General features: G+C 43.0%; 1 protein-coding gene across 1 annotated transcript in view; it reads right to left on the bottom strand.

Annotated features, from left to right (window-relative positions):
- Window positions 1–26,808, bottom strand: part of SND1 (staphylococcal nuclease and tudor domain containing 1) — a 424,279-nt gene that overhangs the window by 163,914 nt on the left and 233,557 nt on the right. Inside the window, exon 14 of the mRNA XM_047094810.1 lies at window positions 10,486–10,558. Coding sequence (XP_046950766.1) covers window positions 10,486–10,558 — 73 coding nt within the window. The remainder of the gene's footprint in view (window positions 1–10,485; window positions 10,559–26,808) is intronic.

The raw sequence follows: 26,808 nt of genomic DNA, 5'->3' as shown, positions 1-26,808 counted from the left end.
AGCATTTAGGGTGCTCACACATGACACCCAGTTTCACTGCCCTGATGCAAGCAATGGTCAAATTCTACCAGTTCTACCGCCAAACTGGATCTCAAATTTTATCTCTCCTCAACCACTGTCTTGTGACACCCAGTTGTTTACCCCTGGTAACCAGCATCCTAACACCACTCTTGGTTCAAGTCTATCTCCACAGAGCAGCTAAGGTGAGGGCAGTGGGGTGGGGGAGGGGAAGATATATAATTATAAAATGCTGACCTAATTACTCCACTCCATTGTCAATGATTTCTTGTGATTCTTCAGAGAAACTTCAAAATTTTTCCTCAAGGATCATAAACTGTAAATGTTTCAATCATCTATCACCTTAATCCTCACATTTCAGCAATAATGGCCGTGCCTTTTGAACCCAAGCAACTTCCTAGCTCAGGACCTTCCCATACATAGTTTCTTCATTTTTTAGCTCTGAACAAGATCTTTGAAAAACTCCTTCTTTAGGCCTCATTCATTTTTAGAGTTTATTTATTAATTTTGAGAGGGGGGAGGGGCAGAGAGAGAGAGATGGAGAGAGAATCCCAAGCAGGCTTCACACTCGGGGTGCAGAGTCCAATGTGGGGCTCGATCCCATGAGATCATGACCTGAGCTAAACCAAGAGTCAGATGCTCAACTGACTGAGCCACCCAGACACCCCATTTTTAAATCACTTAAAAGGTCTCATTTTTAAATCACTTAAAAGATTTTTTCTGACCACACTGAATAAGCTATGGCCCTGAGCACACATACTCACTACTAGCACAACTGTAATTATAGAAAGAATCATGTACATCTTTTTTTTATTTTTTTTTTTTTAATTTTTTTTTTTCAACATTTATTTATTTTTTGGGATAGAGAGAGACAGAGCATGAACGGGGGAGGGGCAGAGAGAGAGGGAGACACAGAATCGGAAACAGGCTCCAGGCTCCGAGCCATCAGCCCAGAGCCCGACGCGGGGCTCGAACTCACGGACCGCGAGATCGTGACCTGGCTGAAGTCGGACGCTTAACCGACTGCGCCACCCAGGCGCCCCAAGAATCATGTACATCTTATAAGGACTGTAACTGTCTTGTTCAATGTTATGTCCTCAACACCCAGCATTGTGTCTGACACATAAGAAGCACTCAATATAATACTTATTGTTTGATCACTCATTCACTGACTCAACATGACAAATGCACTTAAAAAACAGGCCAGATGGCATATGTTAAATGTCTCAAAAGATAAAGAGGCGGTAAAAGAACTCAGAAGAGGGAGGGCTACGATCTGGGACTTGAACTGGATAAGGGTTTAGAATACAACTGATGATGATGACGGTAGTTATCTTCTATAGAGGACTTGCTATAGGCTCAACAGCATGCTCAACAATTTAATAATAATCACCACCACCATGTGAACCACTGCCCTCTGCTGAGCTCTCATTGCGTCAACTGCTGTAAGTACTCTGCACGGGTTAACACATTCAATCACACGGTGACCTACTGAGGTAAGGGCATTATTCACTTTACAGTGGAAAAACCACAGCATGGAGGGGTTAAATAACTTCCTCGAGGTGGCAAAGTAATAAGAACGGAGCCAGGATTTGAGCTTGGGCGACCAGATATTGGACCCATGCTACTGCTCGTGACTCCATAGCGTCACTATATTCTAATAAATCTGTACTCTTGCTACTAGCCTGTCTAGGTACTAACCACCACAGTTAACCTTATACCCAGTAGCCAGGGTCACATATTTTTCCCAAAACAGTATCATACTGCCTTAGGTCACTGCTTGGCAAATCAAATCTAAACTAGGTTCTGTGAAGAGATGCAAAAAAGATCTCCCTTCTTAGGAGTTTAGAAACGAGTGAGGAAAACCACTGCACGCGTCAGGTTGAGAACAGTTAACAATCGATACACCAACAAACACAATATCATGGTAATGAGTGATTATGGAAATGCTAAAGAAAGGCATGATCAGAAGGCAGTGAGGATAAAAAGGGGAAACTGCCTGGGAGAAAAGAGATACCGTGGAAGAGGAGAAAGGCATGGTCAGGAGAAGAGAAGAGACAGCACTCCCAGAAGAAGAAATGCTGTTCAAGAAACGCCAATTAATAACAAAGTCAGTCGGAATGGAGAAACTGAAACAGGGATAGACTGCATATGACGTAAAAGAAAATAAACGGTCTCTACAGTGGGTAAAGTATCTGGACATGCTGCAGTAATGTATTATCAACAGAACGACAAATTCAGAACCTTGGTAATAGCTTATATTCTCAGACACCTCCCAGAGCTGATACCGTATTAGGAATTTTTATCATTTCTTCCTGAAAACACCATTTCCTAAAGAACTGAGGCACAAAATTACTAGGTAATTTCAAGCCGACCCTGAGCCCTGATTCAAGGATATTTATCCGGACGTCAACACTGCAAAGAGTGTCCAAAATTCTGTACAACATATTCTCTAGGGAATATGTTAGAAGCGTGCTAAATAAAGCCTTAAAATACGAGTAAGCACAATGTCTATGTTAGTAAAAATGACTTACTTTGAGATGTTTATATAAGCAACAGCCACAGGGCAAAATGAGTTCAATCTAGGGCTAAGTAGTGTTATGATGGTGAAGTGGAGAGTGAAGCCAGGGCTGGGCAGAAACATTTCAGGATCTATCACATCACTCAGCAGCCATGGGGACAGAGGAGACAACCCAACCATACACCTGAACCTGGGAAGCAAAAATTCTATCAACTGCCTTCAAAATACGCGAACATTCATTTAGCCGAGCCTGTAATGGGCTCATTTAACCACTTTGGATCCATGAAATAGAATCAAAGAACAAGATCCACATGCACCCAGAGAATGGGAAAACTCGAGAGCATGAACCAGTGAGAGCCAAGTCTAGGCTCCAGGCCACTCCCTTTGGAAAGAGAAGTCATTTTGTTTGGAAAAAAGTGCTCCTGAACTTCCTCAATTCCCTTTCTCCTTCTGTTGAACAAAAGAAGAAAGTAAAAAGTCATTATTATAGCTCAGGACACTTGATTGAAGGCTAGGACTCTGTTTCTAAGAGGCTCAGTTGCATGCATTCCTATGTGTTAAGTCATAAGTTAAATAAGGAATCAGACGGGAACTAGAAAAATCTGTGGCAGAAAACTTCCTGAAAACAGAATTCAGTGCAGTGACATATCAAGTGTGATTATTTTGGAAAGAAGAAACTTTACTCTCAGAAGCAACAAATAAAGAATGACTGTCTTTGACAGTGTTCCACCTCTGGGCAAGTCACTTGATCAAACATTTCTTCAGAGGTGTTGAATTGCACAGCTGGGACACACTCAGCAAATGTCAAACTGTGCCCTGTCTTCAATGTCCAATCTCTACACCTCAATTGGCTATGGTGCCTGAAGTTTCTATAAGAAAAGCCTACTGGTGAACAAAATGGTAGGCCAAGTAAGGTACAGGCATGGAACCAGGCATTCTGTAGATGAAAGAGACATTCACTTTAGAAATTTTTTAAACAAATTACTTTCACAACCAAAGGACACTTCACATTTCTAGGTATACAGCAGGTAATAAAACAAAGACTTTTCAAAGCACATAATTGATCTCTTAATGCCCAATTTATAAATTGTTTTTTTTATTTCCCTCGTTTCTACAACTGCTTCCCCTCTTGAAAGAATAATTTTCAAAAAGGGAAAATCATGACTTTAATACAAATATACAATGAAAACATCAAGTATTTTATTTTTACCCACTAATTAATGAGGGAACCAATAAGACATTACAACTTACTCAAAAGAGAATCTGAGGACTGGATAAACATACGCAACTAGGATGTCGAGATTAATTTTCTAAAGACTCAAAACTGTAGAGTGAAAGACCACAGGGTGAAAATGTAACATTTGAAACCATTTCTCTTACAGGGTAGAAATCAATTGTGTCATATGTACAGGACCACATCTGTACAAGAACGAAATCATTTGCATTACATCAGGCCTTCACAAGTTACATTCTCTCTCCGCAGAGGTACAAAACAGCCCAGCTACAAAGGAGCAGACCTGACAGCATCAGATAACCCCAAAGGAATTACCAGGCAGAACTCAGCATTCCAGTGAAAGAATACTGAGTAATCGTTGTGCCTGTCCCAAAGTCTTTAACAATCTCTCCTGACACTCTCAACTAAAGGAGGTGAGATACTACGTCCTAAATTTAGTGCCCTATGGTGCAAAACAAACAAACAAAAAACATAAAAACTTATCACCACTAACAAAACCATGGATGCACACATAAAAGGAACAGAACTCAGTGAGAGGTGGATTAAATTGGTCAAAGGAGGTGCCTTAAACATAACATCACAAACTGCTAAATGCTGAAATACAGTCTTGAAACAATTCCAGCATTTCTTTCCAGGTTTTTATTGAGAAACTTGTTCAATTTGAGAAAGGCTTCTCTCCGATGCCCACTGCTTTCGAATTTCATTAGAAGGAGAAGGGGACACCCCTGCAGTTCTGGGGAGTTTGAATAGAGAGCTTCAAAAAACCTGAAGTGGCCACACAGGACTATGGCTGAAAGGGACAATGGACAAAAGACAATGAAGCGATGCCCTCAACTGTTAGGGAGAGCAGCTAGCTGAAGCCAACTACCCTGACACAATCAAGGTCACCTTAACAACATCCATCTCTGGAGGGGAGGAGAGGAAAAAGGTGAAGAGAAAAGAAAAGACCCTTCGCTTCCTTAGTAGCTGAGACACTTCTAGAGTAGCTGCCACTCTGGCATCACAGGTACCTTGTGCTGTGGAGGCTGCGGTACAGGTTTCTGTGCTGCGAGAATCCAAGTCAGTGAGCAGCATACTGAAGTCCACTTGAAGTTCAAGAACCTTGAATGGGAATAGGGGAAGAAGGGGACAGAGGAGTGGTGCCTTCCCCTAAACTGGCAACAACTCGAGCTTCCAAATATACAGGAGAGATGCGAGAAAACAATTGTGGGAACCCACCGCCAGGACTAATCATGGCTTCTCCACAAGGGGCCATCATATTTACGGAGCGTATCATGCTTGCTCTAGAGAACAAGTTCAGCAGACAGGGAGGGTATCTATGGGATTTCCCCAGGGTGGCGAATGCAGAGCCCAGCTGTGGGGCCATGGCTACGGTGTGAATAGAGCTCTAGTGCTAAGCAACCCTCCAGGTCACAGAAGCCCACGGGGCAGAACCATAGGCCTTGGCCTTGTGTGGTTGGTATAAAAGGGACATCAGAACGAAATTTGAGGCTAAGGGAGAGTAAAAGCGGGAAGGGCTATTGAAACAAAAAACAAACAAGAAATGAGCAATGGTGCCATTAAGGTACAGTGATGAGACAGAACAGAAAGGTAGCTGTAAAAGACTGGAATAATACAAGAATACCATCTAAACAACGTGGGCCAGTAAGACATGAAAGGGAAACTAATTTAACACAGACCTAACTAACAAAGTCTCTGGGTGATGGGAGCGGCTTTCACCTTCTTAGTGGACAAACCAGTTTTAACTTCTCTTTAGCCAAAAAGAATATTATTATTTACCTCTTCCACTGGTGCCCAACTCCATGGGTAGTTAGGGAAAGATTACTTCTTTAAAGAGACCCTAGTGGTTTACAAAAGGAGGATAGCTTAAATACCCCAAGGGAAAGAGGACAGTGCTATTGAAGTACAAAAAGGCACTGAAAAACTAGGAGCTGATGGGAAAGGTCAGGAGGAGATGCTGGAAAAAAATCCGATTTATTTATTTTAAAGGAACACTTTGATCCTTTATATTTGCAAGTTAGAATCTCACCGGTCAATTCCCCAAGTGTTCATTTCACAATATACTACAGCAAGAGGGACCCCAAAATTTCACACTCTACCTCCTACCCCCAGAGCTAGTCTTTGGATCATTCCAGGCCCCTGCTTTAAGGAAATTCTTATCATTAATACTATGCACGTCCAACGAAATCATCATGGAGAGAGGAGGTTATAAGAAAGTGCGTGTGTAACATGAGCAAGGAACCAAAGTCCAAGTGGACACAGCAGCAGCTAACAGAAAAAAAAGACACAGGGGTTTACTGAAGGCAAGGAAGGAGAGCAAACAACAGCCATATGAACAGAGGACTTGCCATGACCCCGTATCATGAAGAGGCAGAGACATTCAGAGAAGGGAAACTCTATCCCAGGGACCTGCATAAGTACAACTGGAGAGGACAGGAGGCTGGCCCAGGCTCTGTCATCTTGCACTGCTGTCAACAGAGTTCCAGACTCCTCACACACCAGAGAGGAAAAGAACAGACACGGCAGGAAATGGAGGAAGAGGAAACAGACAGTGTGACTCACTGAGTACTGGTCCCGCACAAACGGAAAAGGAGATGGGGGGGGGTGGTGCGCAGGAAGAAGTAGTGTGCTGGCTGCAACCTGAGGAGTGGGGAGCTCCTCAGAACTGTAATTGATTTGTCTGATTTACCAGAACAACAGTAAGCCACGCACCAGCCCCATTTTATTGCCTGTTTTACATTCTGTATCTGCAGGAGATCGTATTTATTACAGAGCAGGCTACAGCAAAAACAGTAACAAACCTAAGATAAGAAACAGCCTTATATTCCACTGACACGCACATCCCAACTTTTGTCGTCTGCTGGTGAGGGAGGGAGCGGAGATGGGATCAAGGAAAAACAAACCCCTCGAAGAATAAAAACGCGAACCTACGAAGTGAAATAACCACCACGTAACCATCCTCCAAATCAAATCAGATCTAGTGCCAAGTCTGTCAAATTCTTAGTTGGTTTCAAATTCATAGGAACATCCTGGCCTCGAGGGAAACCAGAGGATTACAGAAAGGACAACAATAACTTAAAATACCACAATTCCTTCATCTTGAAAAATGAGAAATAAAAGAAACTAGTAATTTCTTCAGGATCCAAATTACCAGACTGGCCATATTTTTTACCTTAGTGGTTACCCTGAAACCAGATGCAAATGATGCAGAAAAGCCAAGTTTAACAAACCCCTGTCCAAAAGGTGGGGTTCACTCAGTTGGTGGTATCCACAGATGCGTGTACCTTGTAGAAAATACAGCACTCCGCTGACATTAATGGCAAGAATCCCCTGTATTAACAAGAAAATAACAGAGAAAAGAACCACCCAAAAGTTGGGAGCTAACAACATTTTACAAAAATCAAAAAACCATAACAAGGTCACAATATGGGAAGTGGTACAAGAGGCTCTAATGGTGGAGCACAACACAAAGTTGAAAAACGTGTCACATAGCCACTAGGCAGGCATCCAGTCCAGCCCCAGGAAGGAGCAGATACGAAAAGTCCTCCTGGCTTCGTTGCCCAGAGGCCAGTGTCTCTCTGCCCAAAGCAGACACTCTTCTTCCCACTCCTGTGCTGGGATTATTCCCTTCCCACCACAGGAAGTCAGCTAAGCGGCCTTACACGTGCTGAGTCTTCATACAAGGCCTGTTAAGATACTCTCTGGACTTTTACACGATGAAACCATCTCTGAAAATGTAAGAGAAGAGGTATGGACAATGGGAGAAACTCAATGCTAAAAGCTGGAGACCATGAAGCCTAGAACAAATTTAATCATGACGCGACATCTTCTGTATAGCACATTTCTTGGGTGTGTTTAGGAGACAAAATGTGATGAGCTTATATATGTCTTTTGTTTTCATTCCAAGGATGTGTACTGGGATGAGAAGAGGCATTATGCATACATATCGGATCATACTAAGCTATTTTGGCAGTATGTTGCATGTCTGATCACCTCAACAAACACTTCCATTTATCATGACCCGCAACTAAGAGGGGGAGCAATGAAAGGTAAAGAGACCCAGTTAAAAAGAAAAAAGAAAAAAAAAAAAAAAGATTCAGAAACTCTTACAAAACCATTATACACGCGTGTATTTCATTGCCCTTATTGGGGGTGTTTTGTCTTGATCCACCTGTAAGCTATCTGCCTGTCTGACCCTATGCACTCACCTGTTGGTTGGACAGTAACGTGGCCAACATGCTTCAGGAAGCTGAAAAGCCATTCATCTCACTTAAAGGGCACAAGGGAACCCAACACACACACAGACTTAACACAACACGGTGACGGAAAGAAGGGGAGGTTAGAAACAGAGAGAAAAACTCCTCTATTACAGAGGGCACTTAAAAAAAAAAAAAAAAAAGCCTGTATTCAGAGCTGAATCATGTGTGATGGAGGCAGACAAGGTCATTCTGACATCTATTTAAATGGAACAGCCTTTTCACTTTCTCCCACTTGTTCAAGCTTTCTCTCTTTTTTTTTATTTATGCGGTAACTGAGGGAGATATAACTCACATGTTTTTTTAAATAACGTAAGAGCAAACAAATTCTCCAATATCAATACAGAAAAGAAAATAAAGATATGTATAAAAATGAGCTCTAGTTGGGAAGGGGGGAGCGAAAAAATAGGAAGAAAAAAAATGAAGACAAGTTTCATTAAGACCGTTGCTGCAAAAAGGAAAACACAAGAAAACACCAAAACACAACAAGGTATAAACATGAGATTTAAAGATGGCAACAAAGATCGTTAGGACACCACGCTGGCAGGTGCCAAAAGCACAGCCCTGAAGCAAATGTGCTTCCATCTCAAATACCTGCCGAGGACTTTACCTCACTGCCAGTGGCAAATCTGAGCAAGAACATGAACTCCACAGGCCAAAAGGGAACAATATCCCCAAGGTTTAATTCATCTTCCAGAAAGCCTCGAAGTGTAGAGCTGACATAAGTTTTTGGATGGGCACATCTGGCCCGGGTATAAAGGAGTCACCATTGTGTTCTCCAAAACAATTATTTATAACTTCTTTCTCCCTGCAGTTGAACAGCCAAAAAATTGCCCTTTGATTACTCCAACATCTTCAACAAAAGAATATTAAGGAAAATATTGTTGAGAATGCCACAAGAGACACATGCAGCAATTATTACATATGCCAACAATAACTCAGCAAGGTAAGCCACAGGGAAAACAGGCCTAATACCAGCACGCCAGGAATCACACCTGTTAACAAGGAGCCTTAGCAGATACACCTTAGCCACCAGGTTTCTGGGCTTCAGAGGAATCTTAGCTACGAAGAACGTATATCAACATACCTCACTCATTAAGCAGAGGCACAACTTTTTAACAAAAGTCCGCTCAACACAGGGAACACTATTCACTCTGTAGTCTGCAGTGACTGGTTACAGAGTAAGAAAAGCTCAACGGAATACCAATGCTTAAAATGAACGTGGTACTGCTATACCTAGGCAAGGGACTGCTGGCCAGACACATTTATAATACACGATCACAAGGAACAACAAGCAAAGTCTCAGCCAGGCTTGGGAACACAACATAACAAGAAGATAATACACTCTAATCCATCACTGCTGTGGGCTAGGCTGTGATCTAGAAGCTTGTTTATAGGAGTATTTTCTTCTGGGTGCCCAAGGCAAGCTCCCTGAGAATGCAAGCTAAGATTTACTAGCTGCTCCTCTGTCATCTCCCCTGGGCGATGTGATGCCCCCTACACATGACCTGGATCCCCTCCTTAACTGTTAAGTTACTGTGGAGTTGAAATGGATGGTGTGTGTCCCAAGAGCAGAAGGTGAAGTGATGAGCCAACGAACTTTCCCTGGGCACCTGATGAAATCCACACCTGAGCCATTCACTCTTCCCTTACCCAGTTCTGTTTCTCTTCATTGCTGCTACCTGACACTGCTGTTTCCCTTCCCCACTTGCAGGTAAGGACTTTTATCAGTTTTGTTCATTGTTACATCCTTAAGTGCTCAGAGCAGTTCAGACACAGCAGGTATTCAAATACTTGTTGAATAAATGAATAAACACTCTCAACTAACAAAGGTATCTTCTTCAGTCAAGAGATCCTAAACGTGCAAGGGTAAAGTCCTATTCACTGAGTAGTCATTTGGACACAGCCCTTTGGGAGCTCAAAAGTATTCGTGCCTTCCATCCTTCTGTGTCATCTGTGCGTATTAGCTCACAGGAAGCACACACCTTCCTCCCATTTCGAAGCAACCGGAGGGAAAAGAAGCCATAAGGAGATGACTACTAATTTTTAAGGCTGTCCTAAAATCTACACTTGACCTTTTCCCAGTAAGACTTTCCAGTCATCTGGGGAATTAAACAGGGATTTAAAAAGGAGGCAATTTTTTTTTTTTTTTACTACAATTGGGAAGAAATATCTTCTAATATCTCCTAATCATTAAAACAAAATGGAAAAGCAACACAGTACCAATTCAGGTGAAGAGATAGACGGAGGTTTTATGCCCTAGTTTGAATTCTGCCTTTTCAGAATATAAAACAGGATCTCCATAGATGATAAGCAGCAGCCCTGGAAAAATTCACGTTCTGTGTCTAAAAACAAATGAGCTACAGAAAACACATAAGCTGAAGTCCTTTGGTGAGTAAGCAGCCAAGCTCTTGGCGCCTCTGAGCCACACAGCTCTATTCAGGGACACAACTCACCCCAGATATGTCTGCGACACGGTGGATAGGCACTTCCTTCTTGCTATGCAGTCCTTTGCCATTCTTAATAGCTCTGTAAAGGAAGAAGAGACAACCCGATTAATATACAAATCACATCAGGAAGGGGTAGGAAGGCGGGAAAAACGGGTGAGAAGAGAGGTCATTCACATGGAGGGTCTATCACCACACAAGTCACACTGCACACTGCTGAGGAGCCAGTCTCCGCAGGAGCGTTTGGTGGAGGGGAGAAGACAAGCCTGCTCCGCTAAGCCCAGTTACAAGCAGTTGGCGGCTAGTTTCAGCTAACGGTGTGACTGGTAATCAGAAAGAGCTCCTGAACTTGTTTCCAAATTAAAGGCATTGTTCCAGGCACAAAAGAAGAATCAGTTGGAAGAGCACACTCCTAAGAAACAGAAGTAATAATGTTTCTCTCTGCGTTTAATCACATGAAACATTTTAAATGCAAAATATGCAGCTAGTGTTCCAATTCTAATGGAAATAAGTTCCTCCCAGGTAAAAAGATAAGTTGCCTTGAATGAAGAAACACTGTACAGAAGTCATTTCTAACAGTGGGGGAAAATTAGCAAAGGCTACATAATTGACATTAAGCCTCATTTTAAATCAGTTACAGGTTATAATAACCGGATTTAGCAGGGGACTCTGTCACACATCTGACCACTGGTTGGTTTGCTGCAATCTCTCATCTTTTACCTCCTAATCCCTTGAGTGGTAGCTTCAGAGACAGAAGCCTAAGCATCACTGGGTGTGATCACTCATGTAACAGTGAAGGACCAGGGAACAAGACCTCACTACACTATTAGATAAGACCTATCTCTCTACTGCCAGACTCCAGGCCAAAGCAAATAACATTTTTGAGCTTAGAGAATAAAAAGTAGAGATTCGGGGGTGTACCCACTCTGCAGACTAGCCTTTTTAGAGTTTTTGAATTCCAAAGTGCAGAGAAAACTGCCCAGACCAGGACAAGTATGTTGGACCTTCACACTACACACCAGCAACCACAGTGGACCTTCCCCCACTCAGGTTGTCACTTATTAATGACAAGCAGCAAAGGCCAGTACTCAGCAGGGGTTACTTTTAGGTCCTAACTTTTAAATCACACTAATCAAATGGGGTGGCTGTTTCTCTGTGCAGAGTGGCATTGTCTTAGTTCTTATATACTTGAGCTGTTACCATCTACCACTTGCCCCTTCCTCCAACCCTGGGGATCTCCCATTCAACTAATCTGAAATGCCTTCTATTCCAAAGAACAACGGTTTCCTTACCGTCTATACTTTCTATTCCATGGAGAGGGTAAGAAATGAAAGCACAGATGCTGAACAGGAAAAGCAAAGCAGAACAGTCACTCTGACCTGCGCTGCTAACTGAATGAAAGCGCTTCATTGTTCCCCTGAATTCCCAAGGCTCTTCTTGAATTTGAATCCAGGGCTTCAGCCTTAGAAATTGCAAATGGGTCAGAATTTTCCATTTGCAAATTAGTCCAGTAATTTATAGTTCAGGGAATGTGTTAAGTGACCACAATGGGGCTGGTTTTCAAGCTATGCTTCTAGAACCTTGGGATTTGCAATCTAATGGCTGAGGACAGGAGGATGGTTATATGGAAAATCAGTGGCTTCAAGCCAGCAACAAATGTGACTTTTCTACCCCACAAAGCCCAGCATACAGCCTCTACCCCCAACAGGCTCTCCTCATTTTGCTACCATACACTCAAAGGAGCAGCCTTAAGAACAAGAAGCCTCAGTGAGGCGAGGCAAGCTCAGGCAAGCCCTGATTATAACTCACCTTCCTTTAAGGCCAGGCCTGCTAAGCCTTCTGCAAGTCCTCTGGGGCCACAAAATGCCTACAGCCTTATCCTCGTCTAACAACAAGGACAACCAAAATAAATGGACCTGCCCTATAAACAGACGGGTTCATGTGACAGCACGGCTGAACTTGTGGCCTTTCAAGGGGGCTGGAGAGCATTTCATAAACTACAAGGAAAAAAGAACATGGCCTGGGCAGTAAGTTAGAAAACAAAGGTTCTCGAGGCAAAAGCAGTGAGGTGATAAACCAAAAATTCTGTTTTCCTTTAGTGACCCCAAAGTAGTTTTGTGCCCAAAGCAGAAATCCAGGACTTAACCAAGATTCAGCATGCTTGAGGGAGAAAAAATAGTACCCTAAAGCCAGAACACATGAATAATAGTGTACATATGACATTTAAAAACCAAAATTCTTGGGGCGCCTGGGTGGCTCAGTTAAGTGTCAGACTTTGGCTCAGGTCATCAACTCACAATCCATGAGTTCAAGCTCCGCATCGGGCTCTGTGCTGGCAACTCAGAGCCTGGAGCCTGCTTTGGATTCTGTGTCTCCATTTTCTCTCTCTGCTCCAAAGCTCATGCTTTGTCTCTCTCTCTCTCAAAAATTAAACATTAAAAACAGAAACAAAAACAAAATTCTTTAGAATTAAGTATTAATAAAAATTTTTGAAAAAAAGAAAAACTTTATGTTCTACCTATCAGATATTTATTTGCATTTAGACACTGATTTTGGAAAAACCTTCAAAGGCTTAATCTTACCAGATTTATGAGTGCTAAATTAGATCGGTTTCAGGCACATTCAAGAGGCAGTAAGAAAGCAGTGTTTTAACATCATCATATATAAACTGAGCAACAGTTAGGTCTGTTAGCTCTTAAGAAAACAGTGGCAAAATGAAAGTTAAGAATTTGTAAACACTGAGTCAAATAATGCCCACCTAGGAAGCGCTGTAAAGCGGATGTGGTGCACCAGACCCAGGCTGCAAAGTAGAGGGTTCTCTGAGAAATTAGCTACATGGTCTAATTCAGCTTGGGTCTCCTTCCCTGTGCTGAGGCTGCTTTGGCTCCTGTTCTCAAACTGCTCCAGAAATGACCTGGGAGGCATCCCTGCAGACAAGCCTGATGCCACAGCAAGAGCTTCTCAGGAGAGCATCCGGGGAAAGTGCCCAGTGTAGAAATTCATGTATGCGCCTCAAAGAGGAAAGGAGCAAACACCAAGAGTAGCGGGCTTGCCACGGTTCTTTGCCGAAGGACACAGAACATACATCTTGTTACAGGATTCTAAGGACAGTGACATGACTGCCTGTTAACCACTGCATAAATGGTAAATGAAGGGGAGATTCAGCTTCCACTGCTCTGTCACTACCTCTCAGTGGGGCCTCCCTGCATCTTATGTGACCAGGTTTCCCTGGGATAGGTTTGGGAAGCTTGGTCTTTGAGACCTGGGACAGTAGTGAAATAGCAGGTTTGCTTCCACTGAAACCTACTCCACAGAGCAAACACCTGACGCCCCTCCCCACACTCCCACTCCCTCTCCCTCTCCCTGCAGGCTGCAACCACAGCTCAACATCCCTTTTCATTAGGCAAGGAATGAAACTCCTGACTTCTAAACTTTCTCCTGCTGTGTCTGTTTAATAGCTGCTTTCTCACAAAAGCAGGCTGGTGCTCCGGCCAGCCAGGAGAAAGGAAGCAGTGGGGCAGAACACAGCCTGCTCCTCTCAGAAGCTTTCGTCTCCAGGAAGCAGCAGTACAAATATGGCAAAGCCAAGCAGTGTTGATAATGGACAGAAATCATCACCAGACAGGAAAAGGGAGTATATGTCCACATGCATACAAAGGGGTAACAGGGCAGAAGAGGGATGAAAACTCAGCTTTCTAGGGTGCTTCTAGAAGCCACAGTATTGGAGAGGAATCCCATTCCAATCACTGGAAAACATTTTTCTTTTCTTTTTTTTCTTTCTTCCTTTTTATTTTATTTTATTTTATTTTATTTTTTTAGTTTGTTTATATATTTGAGAGAGACAGAGACAGCATGAGTTGGGGGAGGGGCAAAGAGAGAAGGAGAGAGAATCCCAAGCAAACTCCACGCTGCCAGTGCAGAGCCTGACCTAGGATTTGAACTCTTGAAACCGTGAGATCATAACCTGAGCTGAAACCAAGAATCAGATGCTTAACCGACTGAGCCACCCAGGCGCCCCAACACTTTCCTTTCTCTAAACTGCAAAGTTTGAAAATCTCATGTATGAGATGCTACTATCTCCCTACTAGAAGTAAAAACATGAACTTTGCAAAGACAGGTGAGAACACTGAGATTACCTCCACTGCCTCAACACCACAGGATTAGGATCTTAGCACTTTTTTTTTTTTTTTAATGTTTGTTTATTTTTGAGAGAGAGAGGCAGAGTATGAGCAGGGGAGGGGCAGAGAGAGAAGGAGACACAGAATCTGAAGCAGGCTCCAGGCTCTGAGCTGTCAGCACAGAACCTGATGTGGGGCTCGAGCTCACGAACTGTGAGATCATGCTCCAAGCCAAAGTCGGACGCTTAACTGACTGAGCCATCCAGGCACCCCAGAGAATATCATCACTCTTGATGCAAAGGAACAGAGTTTGCTCTAAGGTTTTGGGATTCCATGCTCAGGCAGAAAAACCTAGGGCCCAAACCTCTCCAAGGCAGTTATGACATGTAACAGTTCATCCTGTGCCATAAACGGACCACAGTCTTAATTCCAAATCAATGGTGGTAGACTGTTATTTTGAATGTATATTTTTGAGTGATTACAAAGAAAGTCAAGGCTTTACAGTTAGACTCAACCTGACCCAATCATAAAACAGTTGTCTCATCAGAAATTCTTAAGTTGGGGTGGGGGGGGGTGCCTGGGTGGCTCAGTTGGTTAAGCATCCAACTCTTGGTTTTGGCTCAGGTCATGATCTCACAGTTTCATGGGTTCGAGCCCCACAATGGGCTCTGTGCTGACAGTGTGGAGCCTGCTTGGGATTCTCTCTCTCCCGCCCTCTCTGCCCCTCCCCCACTCGCTCACTAGCTCGCTCTCTCTCAAAATAAATAAACTTAAAAAAAAAAAAAAGGAATTCTTAAGTGGGGGACTTAAATGAGCCTCAAACTTAGGATGGGACTATCTATAAACTACCCTGAAATGGTAGAATTACACACGTGAATTTTTCTGGGGAACAGGAACTTCCCACACAGTTTCATAACAACTGCTTTCATACATAAAAGAGATCTAAAGAAAACAAAGTGGTGGATTATAGAAATGGCATATAACAGAGAGGTAGCAGGGGGATGATGAGGCAAGGGAGGCTGTAGAAGTGAGAGAGATCAGGAGTTCCTGAATCCACAATTTCCCTTTAACAACACTTTCTCGGTAACTAGGAACCAAAATGTTTCTTAATTGCTTCGGCTTCATCACCTACACCCAATACTTCTTTCCTTCCTTCCTTCTTTTTTTTTTTTTGGTTTATTTCTTTATTTTGAGAGAGAGAGAGAGATTGTGCACAGGTGAGGGGCAGAAAGAGAGGGAGAGAGAATCTCAAGCGGACCGCGTGCTCTGGCTCCATCTCACGAACCATGCAATCTTAACCTGAGCCCAAATGCTCACCCAACTGAGCCACCAAGGCACCCCTCTTCCGTCCTAACTGAACTCACTTGGCCCTTTTGTAACCCCAGTGTGCCAGGTCCTCAGCAATTTATTCCAAGATAACATCAGGAAAATTAAACACGTTTTTTTTTTTTTGTTTTCAATATTTATTTTGAGAGAGAGGGAGAGAACATGTGTACACAAGCAGGGGGAGGAGCTGAGAGGGAAAGAGGGAGAGGGGTGAATCCCAAAGCAGGCTCTGCGCTGCCAGCATGGAGCCAGCTCTCACAAATCGTGCGAGCATAACCTGCGCCAAAATCAAGAGCTGGACACTTAACTGACAGAGCCACTCAGGCGCCCCAACATCAGGAAACTTTTCACTGGCTCAATCCCTTTTGATACTGCACGTCACGCTGATTTGACTGCACACACTGCTGCACGACTTCCCCAGAAAAATCCATTTTGCCATTCTGCTGCCTTCCTTTTACACCCAAAACAAAGACCGCCGGCCTGTGATGTCCAGTGAGAAATACAATGCTTGGTTTTTGTGGGCCTCTAACATACATTCGCAGTTTATGTCTTCACATGCTTCCCGTGTCACTCCTTCCCATCCAAGTAGGCCCACTGTCTCCAGGCCTCATGAGTGAAAGTTATTCATTACATGTGCCCAGGCAGGTCTGAACTACAGAATGAAGAGAGTTATATTGTATCCGTAGCAACAAGCTCGCCCCAAGCATTAATCAGTTACCACATCAGTGATACTTAACCTGGGGTCCTAGGTAAGCTGCAGTTTGTATGCTGGGCGTCTCTATGAAAGGATGGTAGAATCGTACTCAAATATATATAGTCATTACATTTTATCAATGTGAGTGCGCGTGTCACTCGGGTCAGCACGCCATCATGGAAGGTAACACGCTACTTTCAAAGTTCACCATGTGCTCCTCTTTATTTCTTATAGGTAGACTTCCGGCCCTTTGAGGGTTAGGAGTCTGTCCCTAAGATTTGTGATGGTATTTGACACAGAGGCTATGTTCACATCGTTATAAACTCAGGGTCATCTAGTTCCGTTACTGTTTGCCAAGTAAAGCTGAACAAATGACTGGTGACTGACTAATGCAGAATGTTGAAAATATTTCAAATTGGAGACCAGGATAACGCCCAAGTGACTGTAGGGCAAAAGAGTGAGGTTTGCTGACTCTCTTAGATACAGTTTCATGATCTATGCTCCCATTCTTAGGCATATTGGTTTTGCTCCCTGGAATGGTTCAGGCAGAGGAGCTTACAGCCTGGCCTCTGAACAGAAGCAGAAGTACGTCGAGGACTAGAAGAGTTGGGCAGTGAAGTGAGAGCAAAGCTCTGATCACCATAAACAATGAAACAGAACAAAGTGGCAGGGTTGTATGAAATTCTTACCAGACAATACCGGATAGATGACTGAAAGGAAAAGAAAACAATTCCAACAGAAAAGGTTAAAAAGCAGAACAAAGAGTAAATAACTTGCTAAACTTCTAAAGCACCTCTCACTGTGCTTGAGGTCACATTGGTGAATACAGTGTTTCAGCATGAACCAAATATAGATATCAATGAAACACAGCAGCGATAAACAATTCCTTTGGCCTTTCTACTGGTTCCTTGGCAGCTGGAGAAAACAACAGGGTCCTGACACTCAGGAAATAAGATACAGAGCAGGCACAGGTGCACAATGGTAGGTGGGGGTGCTAAGATTAAGCAGCTGGATTTTCAACGAAATCAGAATTACTGATAAGAGAGACAGAAAAGATGGAGAGCACACAGACTGGAAATGAGAAAACTGAATCCTATGGTCAAGGGGAGGCAGGCAGACTAATGAGTCAGTAGGTATTATGACGCATTAAAGCAAATAACAAAGAACTCTTAGCCATCATCTCATCTAAAACTAATATAAGAAAAAACCAAGACACACGCTATTGTGCCAGGTGTGACAACAGATCTGCAGAGCTTAGGTAAGGGGGGTAGGGGAGGGAGGCAGATGGTGAGCTCCATGTCAGCCGACTATCAGAGAAGAGGTATCCCAGTGCTAGACTGCCGGGGAACACAAGCAAACTCCATTGTCCTAGATTAGGACCAAAGGACTGGGAGAGCTGGGTAGAAATGGTCAATATCAGTCTAAAGTCTTTTTGAAAGGACAAGGCCACAAAAAAAGGTCAGATCAGAAGCAATGACAGCTCAAAAATGCCCCAACGATAACTGCTTTTAAAACTTTCTTGATCACAAAGGCAATACATGGCCATTAGAAATAAAAACTGGTGAAACAATCGATAATTTTATTCCAAGATGGAAGCACCACTGACATAGTTTCTAAGTGCTGATACACACACCCATCCACTTATACTTTAAGAAAATTGCAGAATAGGGGCACCTGGGTGGCTCAGCCAGTTAAGCATCTGACTTCAGCTCAGGTCATGATCTTGTGGTCTGTGAGTTCGAGCCCCTCATCCAGCTCTGTGCTGACAGTTCAGAGCCTGGAGCCTGCTTTGGATTCTATGTCTCTCTCTTCTCTCTGCCCCTCCCCACTCATGCTCTGTCTCTCAAAACTAACATTAAAAAAGAAAGAAAATTGCGGAATAGTTTTGTAGTCTCTTTTTTCTGCTAGAAATGATAACAAAATGAATACTTCCTTATGTTACTTTTTACATCATTTCAATCGCTGAAGATAAATTCATCACATGGATGCAAAATCCATAATTTAATTGATCACCTATTGCTAGCTGCTTATGTGAATATAATACTATTATAAATGATGTCATGAGAAATAACTTTTCCTTAAAATTAAAAAAAATTTTTTTTCTTTTCATTTTTGAGAGAGAGAGCGAGCGAGCGAGCACAAGCAGGGGAGGGGCAGAAGAGAGGGGGACACAGAATCTGAAGCAGGCTCCGGGCTCTGAGCTGTCAGCACAGAGCCTGACACAGGGCTTGAACTCATAAGCTGTGAGATCATGACCTGAGAAGTCAGAGGCTCAACGACTGAGCCACCCAGGTGCCCCAGGAATAACTTAAATAAACTGTTGGGTGCTTGCCCAATCATTCTTTAGGATAAATTCATACAAGTGGACACATACACTGTGTCATTAGGCAACAAATATTGATAGTGGTTTCCATCTCCTTTTGCCAAGGTGAACCAGCATAACATGCCTCACCTCATGGACTCAGGGGATAAGACCTCTTTGATTTAGGTGCTTCTTCCCTATGCCTCCCAGATACCTACCTTATCTCCACTCTTACAACTATATTTGTAATGATTTAATTGCTCATCCAGATCCCCACGAAACCATGTGTTTGTTTTTATCCCCAATGTACTTGATGAAATATTTGTCACTGTAACATGAAAAAAAAAATCAGAGAAAGTTTTAATGTGTCTTTTGACTGAGTGAAAAGCAATAGACTCACTGTTTAGAAAATGGTTTTTCCAATGTGAGCTACATTTACTGGGACCTACTAGGAAAGATTCATTGCTGTTCCACTAGAGATCTGGCTCTCTGAACCTGACGCAGAAGCAAGAGGAATGGGAAGTAATTCTTCTGAACTTCTGTGCCCAAAGCTGGAGGGGGAGAGTCAGGGGCAGCCTAAGATAAAACAAAAGTGCACAAGAGAGTTTATAAGAAATTTAGACGCAAAGAATCCTGCAAAGAAAACTATGAAGCAGATTTCCTCTTCACAAGCAGCTATAAAATTCTTCACATTGATGTATCAGTGATTAATTATTCCAACTATAGTCATCCTGAGAGATTTCCAAGGATTAGAGCAAAAGTAGGATAGGGATGTTGGTAATAGAGACTCAGCTCTCCAACCCACTCAACCACCTGACATTGCAGATGAGCCAAATCAAGCAAAGCACAGCAACCCTCAAGATGACTTCACATTAAATTAGCCAAGAGCTGGTGGAGGCTACCCTGAAGGAATCAAATTAAGGAGCCATGAATGCAGAGTATGAGGAAGGGGACAGAGACAAGAGTCGAAGGGAATAGGCAGCTGTTTACCTGGCTTGACGGAGAACAAGTACGGCTGTGATCACAGAGAAGGCCCTGAGAGGCAGCAGAATCCAAAGGAATCCAAAGCTTCTCCATTCCCTGGCTTGTTCTCTATTACTGAGAACCATGATCTTAATTCCAATTATAATAAAGATTATTAATCGTCCATAAAAGGACACCTATTTCGACTTATTTTACAGTGGTCAGGAATTGGGCAGTGCTTCTCAAATTTTAGTGTGTACCACAATCACCCAAGGTGTATGTTCTAAGAGATTGCTGGGACTCAACTCCAGAGTTTCTGATTCAATAGGTCTGGGGTGGGGGAAATTTTGGGGAAGTCTGTAAATTCACCTTTATAAAAAGTTTCTAAGTGAGCATGGCATTGCAGGTCGGAAGATCATACTTTAAGAACCAGTGGGTTAGGGAGTCAACTTGTAAGGCATTCGAAAGAGTCAAGGGTCAATGTCAAGTGTTCTCACTTTACTGTTACAATTCATTTTGGATTAAAATTACATTTCCAATAAGATAATCTTCAAATGTTTTTTTGAAATATGTCTGAAACATATTTTGAAACCACATATTTAGGTGTTGTGTGAAAGGAGCACGAGCCTCTTAGCCAAGAGGACAGTGAGAAGGTAAGCCACTCTGTGGTATGTGCAGACAAATCAGATTACCTAGAAAGATAACTCCAGAACTTCCTCTGAATGAATATAACCAGAGCACACCAATGATTACAGCCAAGACTGGGTGAGGAAGATTTATTAGGAGTTCATTATTTGACCCTGACCTGTAGAACCAGCCGGGGCTTTGTGTATAACATCGCAAAAAAAAACCCTAATGGGTTCCAACCGTCCCCAACCCCTCACAGTGGTCATCAAGATATCTCACAGCTTGAGTTCTACCAGAAGGAACTGGGGGCAGGGAGAGAAGAGAAGGATACAATAAAGAGGCTGAGCAGATCCTCCTAATATCCTGAGGGAGAAAACTATCTGGAAACACAGCTCTCTCGAAGTAGCCATTTGTGTTGCTTTAAATGCAGATTGATTACTGCTATTTGGATGTTGAGTGCATCATCTTCTCTGAAGAAAGGGAAAAGCTAAATTTCTCCACATTCAGCTGTATCGTCAAATCACTTCCCCACACCAGTTCTTTTCATGCATTTTCCGTTACGGCATCTACTTGTAATAGCAAGTCTACCCTATTCCCCACCAGTGAACCACCCCCCAACTGACATGTGCTGAATCCCACGAACAACCTCATAACCATGACACCTAACTGCAAAGACAACATGTAGTCGGGTGTATACTTCCAGGGTCAAAAAAAGAAAGGACGCTGCTAGGATACTGAGGAGAAAGAACAGCCCCTTTCTCTGTGCTGGCCTCCAACCTGCATAGGCATGACGTAGTGCAGCTGAGTGGGGAGTACAGATCATTCACCTGGGTCCAGCTTTCTAGGATACTCGGGCTAAAAACCCAACGACACCCCAATTACACAATTCTACGATTAAACAGTAAAGGAAAGAAGAAAACTTTCAATCGAAGCTCTGTTTCTAACAATATTCAGTAGGACCTAGTTTTATTCAACGAGAAATTTTCATTTGTTGAGGTCATTAGATTGAAAGTGAGAAATCTTGGTTTATTTAAAGCTGTACCATTAAACTATCAAAAAGATAAGAACAGAGGCTGGATAGAAGAGATGAATTTCAGGGAAATGCTCTCATGGGAAAATTTAATAGAAATGAGAGATAGAATAAAAGAAGATGTAAGGCAGGCAGTGTTAATAACGGACAGGGGGAAAAGAGGAGGGGCTAAGAAAACAGGAGGAAAAGAGAAGAAATAGGAAAATCGCAATATCCAGAGGTATTATTAAAGTTATTTAATGTCGGTCCCTCTGAGATTACATGCTTTGTAAGGCTTGAGTCTATTATCTTTTTTCTTCATTACTATTATCCCCAATGCCTGGGACCCAGGATATACTCAAGAAAATGAGAATGGAGAGAAGAAATGAATGCAAAGCCATCACATCCAAGATAAACCTGCCTTGAACAACTATTCCCAGGAGAGGAATGATTTGTTTTCTTCGAGAACTGGTTAACTCATATAATCTATACACTGTGATAGGATTTATCAGTTTTAAAATTTCAAAACATACAACTCAACATCAATTTTCTCACTGGATTGGTATAGAGATGAAACTTGATTTTTATTAAGAGATTTAACAAATCGGAACTGTGTCAAACCAGCAGTGCTGAGCTCTTCCATTTCAGAATCCTAAAGCCAGAGGTTTTAACATAGCAATGGAAAGTGCTGGTGAGTTAAGTCTTCACATTTCATTCAGAACCAATACTGTAAATGCCAGTTAAATTAAACATACAGAGAGAAGGGACCTTGTCCAAAAGTTTTGTATTTTTTCCAAGAAACAGCTGAAAATTTCTTTTTTTCACCTATCAAAATTTTGGGGAAAAACTCCTGTAAGTCAGGGAAAAAGTGGAGCTGCTACGGTTAAATCAGGAGTAGGAGACCTGCAGCTCCTGTGGTACCTGCGGTTCTTGTCAGTGGTACTGAAAGCCCTTCAGTGGAGATGCACGGACATTAGTAAGCCCCTCTCAGCCCCCAGTAACTGCATCACCCAGAGAGAATGTTACTTCAGTTTCTCTCTGAAATGGCTAATTGATATTGGCCCAGGGAAGAGCAAGTTCTAGCCTTCTGACCGGTCTGTGATGGCAATGCCAGCACAGATTTCCTAGAGGTTCAAGGAGAGAGAAGTCTGCAACAGGGAGGGAGCTGTCAACCATACTAGGTAAACACAAAAGCTATTCGATAGGATTTTAATCAAGGGCTGGTGTTTATGGGGTTTGGAGATTAGACGTGCAAAAGTCAGCAAGGCAGGAGCACTAGCTATTTTGTTTTCATTTTTGAGGCAAGGGCATGTTGCAAGGTTTGTTCAGCGAGAAAAATGAGTCCGTGTGGAGACTGGGGAGACAGGGAGCCCCGGTGGAGCTGCAGCGGGGGCAGGCTGTGCTCGCCTTTCGACGACGGGGACAGCGCCAGGTTTCTAAGTCTGCAGTGTGCCGGGTGAGACAGAGAATACACACCAAAAGATAAGGGAGAGCCTGCCCTTTTTTCTTCTCCCGAGATAACCCTAACTTCATTATGTATGTCCAGAATGAATCTAAATTCATTTAAGTCTGCTCAGACACTAGACTGTTCGATGCAATTGCTTTCCAACAGTCAAGCCAGGGCATCAATTTCTTTTCTGAATATATACATCCTTATGTTGAAATTACAAAATCTTAGAAGTAAAAGGTGCCTTAAAGGAATAAAGTCCCAACACTGAGCTAACATAACTTCTGTGTTTTCCTGCAACAAGCTGCAGATTCTAACAGTTTCTAGGAAATTTTAAAATATTACGTTTTTAAATAAAGTTACTGGTAACTTTAGGAGAATGTACACAGATGATATCCTCCGGGTCTGGACATCCAAGGAAAACAAGGCACACAGCCAGGCTTTGATGCGACTCCAAGCATTACCAGCTCATCTTCAGTGCCCATAACAAGCTCAGCAAAACCCCACTTGGAAGACCTCTTAGAACACTAGGGAAATTCACATTCTGGCCCACTTCAAATTAAACTGGATGTGTCATATCAAATACACAAGCTAGAATAGGAGAGAAAATGAGAAGGGTCCCAATAATGACTCAGTATCTTGGAAATACCTCAAAAGGATACGAGACAGATTCTCTGAAGGAGTCAAAAGTCCCACCTTAAGTTTAGAACACCCATCAAGCCAAGTAATTCAGGGAGCCAGCTGAGTGAGAAATACTGAAATAAAATGGGAACAGAAAATGTTGGAGAGTCAATATGGGGATGAAAAATTAGGATGGTGCTGAAAAGAAATGATGTATCAGACTCTCAAAGGAGCCCATACGAGGACCCTAATAGGGGGAACCAAGTACAGGAGTGTCAACACAAAGTGTGGGTCAGCTGTATATAAGGTTTTTTTTTTTTTTTTTTTAATTAAAAACACGAAGCACACACACTGGAGCTCTTAGAACTCTGGGGGAAAAAAATCAACAATTTTTCAATGGAGTCCATGAGAGAAGCGAGGTGGGAGAGTACCAGTAAAATGCCAAAACCTTATCTTGCCAGGACACAAGGTAATGAGGGAGGAGGCAGCCGATGACAGACAACTAAAGTGGAAAGGAAGGTGCCTATTGGGATTAGGGGTTTATTCATCCTTTCAACAAAAAAGATGTGCTTTCCTCCAAATATGCCAGGGATTTGAGACATAATGAGGGATTCCCAAAGGCTGAGAGGCATGTGAATGAAGGGGCCTCAAAGGGTCGGCACACTGAACACAGTTGCCTAAGTGGTGTGAGCCTGTTTCTGGCAGGCAGGTGGACAGGTCTGAAAGCGACAGGCAAACTTCAAACTCTTCTTCCTCTCTCTCTTTCCTGGCTTCCCAGGACGCACATAACACATCACTCCCTGAGCTCCAATCAGATGGTCTGAGGAAGGACGGCAGAATATACCCCCTTGCGGGGGAAGCAGTGGCTGCAGAGCCCCGAGAAAGCTCACCAACTCCTGCGCTGCGCTGACCCAAGGAGTCCGCTGAGTTAGCAGGCTGCCCTTTCCCCAAAGCTTACGCTTCTCTAAAAGGATTAATGGGGGGCGCCTGGGTGGCTCAGTCGGTTAAGCGGCCGACTTCGGCTCAGGTCATGATCTCGCGGTCCGTGAGTTCGAGCCCCGCGTCGGGCTCTGGGCTGACAGCTCGGAGCCTGGAGCCTGTTTCAGATTCTGTGTCTCCCTCTCTCTGACCCTCCCCCGTTCATGCTCTGTCTCTCTCTGTCTCAAAAATAAATAAACGTTAAAAAAAAAAAAAATTAAAAAAAAAAAAAAAAGGATTAATGGCCAAGCAGTGCCGTGGAAAGCAAAGTCCAAGGAAGAGCACTGTGCGCCACTGCCAATACCACTAGGGACAGCCCCGGGGACAGGACGCCAGGGGTCAGGGACAAAGTAATCTGTTGGAGTCAACACCCTCGTGGGGAAGGGCTAACATAAAGTACTGGCCTTGCTTCGTTACCTTCGCCCACATATTATTTACCCAACAAGTTCCGGGATGAAAGACTGATAGGAATATAGCAGATGTTACTAATTTGGCCTTTGCTAAAGCATTAGATACAGTACCTCAAGAAATTGGACTTGGGAAATTAATTCAAATTGGCTGGGTTCAGCAGACAATCACCAAAGACTAAAAAGTAGCTGAAGGGTGATAATCAAAAGACAGTTAAGTGACAGTCCATACGGTGAGAGACTCGAGGTCAACACCAAAGCCATTCTTGTTTAGGGGTTCTATTCAGGGCCCAGGAAAGGAGTAAACATCTCACTAATGAGATCTGCAGAGGACACTAAGCAGGGAGGTGGAGGATCTGCATAGACAGGGGCATAAAATTATAAGGCAGAGTTCAACTGGAAAAACAGCTAATCTATCTAGGGGAAAATAACCCTACCCACAGATAATATTCAATGGACAGGCAGGATAAGGGGCAGCAGAAGCATGTAAAACGAGCTCTGACATGTTGTATCGTGACAGAACCAAGTAAGAACGCCAAGGCAACATGGGGAGAGTATCATGGGGGAAGGGAGTGCTTCAAAGAGAAAGCAAACTAAAATAAAGCGGAGTGCCAGAAAACAGCGGGGTCAACTCTACCACTAAAAAGGGGGGAAGGTACGTTCTGCACTGAAACTATTTTTTAATAGCTACAAAACCCCCATTCCCATCTGGCAGGTGTTCCAGTCTTTCTCGGATCTGCATTCACCTCGCTGGGAGTCAGTGTCTAGAAGATGGCACAGGGCCGCCCTCCTGGGGTTCACTAACAACACGGCTTTAAAGGAAGACTCACAGTTCACGCTGGCCATTTCTCCTAATTTTTTATGAGGTCTGTACTGCCTTATGGCAGTGCCTCACAGGTTTGGGGAAGTGGTTAATTCCTCTCTGTTTACTCAACCTGCAACACTGCAATGACCCCGAAGCCAGTTTTTCTACCATCAGTCTGAAAGCAATGGCTCAACACAATTATCTCTAGGCTGCTCACTGCTTTAGCAGACAAGCATGTTGTTACATTGATTCTGCTTAAAATGAGTGCTAAAGAGGCTGTTTTCTTCTTAAAACCTCAAAGTTAAAAAATTTCACTATCCTCAACACCCAAGAAACAAACAATCCAATTAAAAAATGGGCAGGGTCACGAATAGACATTTCTCCAAAGAAGGCATACACATGGTCAACAGATACATGAAAAGATGCTCAACATTACTTATCATCAGGGAAATGTAAATCAAAACTACAAACAGAGATCATCTTGCACCTGTCAGAATGGCTAAAATCAACAACACAAGAGACAACGGGTATTGGTGAGGGTGTGGAGAAAGGGGAATCCTCTTGCACTGTTGGCGGGAATGCAAACTGGTGCAGCCATCCTGGGAAATAGAATGGAAGGTTCCTCAAAAAGTTAAAAACAGAACTACCCTATAATCCAGCAACTACACTACTAGGTATTTACCCAAAGAATACAAAAATACTAGTTCAAAGGGATACATGCACTCTGATGTTTAGAGCAGCATTATCTACAACAGCCAAGTTATGGAAACAGCCCACGTGTCCAATGACTGATGAATGAAGAAGAAGTGGTGTACAAATACACGATGTAATATTCCTCAGCCATAAAAAAGAATGAAACCTTCCCACTTGCAATGACACGGCGAGAGCTAGAGAGTATTATGCTAAGCGAAATTGGTCAGAGAAAGACAAATACCATAGGATTTTACTCATATGTTGAATTTAAGAAACAAAATAAATGAGTAAAGGGGTGGGGGAAAGAGGGAGGCAAACAAAAAAACAGACTCTTAACTACAG

The sequence above is a fragment of the Lynx rufus genome, unplaced genomic scaffold, assembly GCF_022079265.1.
Source record: "Lynx rufus isolate CCGP_SWC_20201006 ecotype Redwood Valley unplaced genomic scaffold, mLynRuf1.p SCAF_4, whole genome shotgun sequence".
Classification (NCBI taxonomy): domain Eukaryota; kingdom Metazoa; phylum Chordata; class Mammalia; order Carnivora; family Felidae; genus Lynx; species Lynx rufus.
The sequence above is the reverse complement of the archived record's forward strand: the minus strand, read 5'-3'. Positions and strand labels throughout refer to the sequence as shown.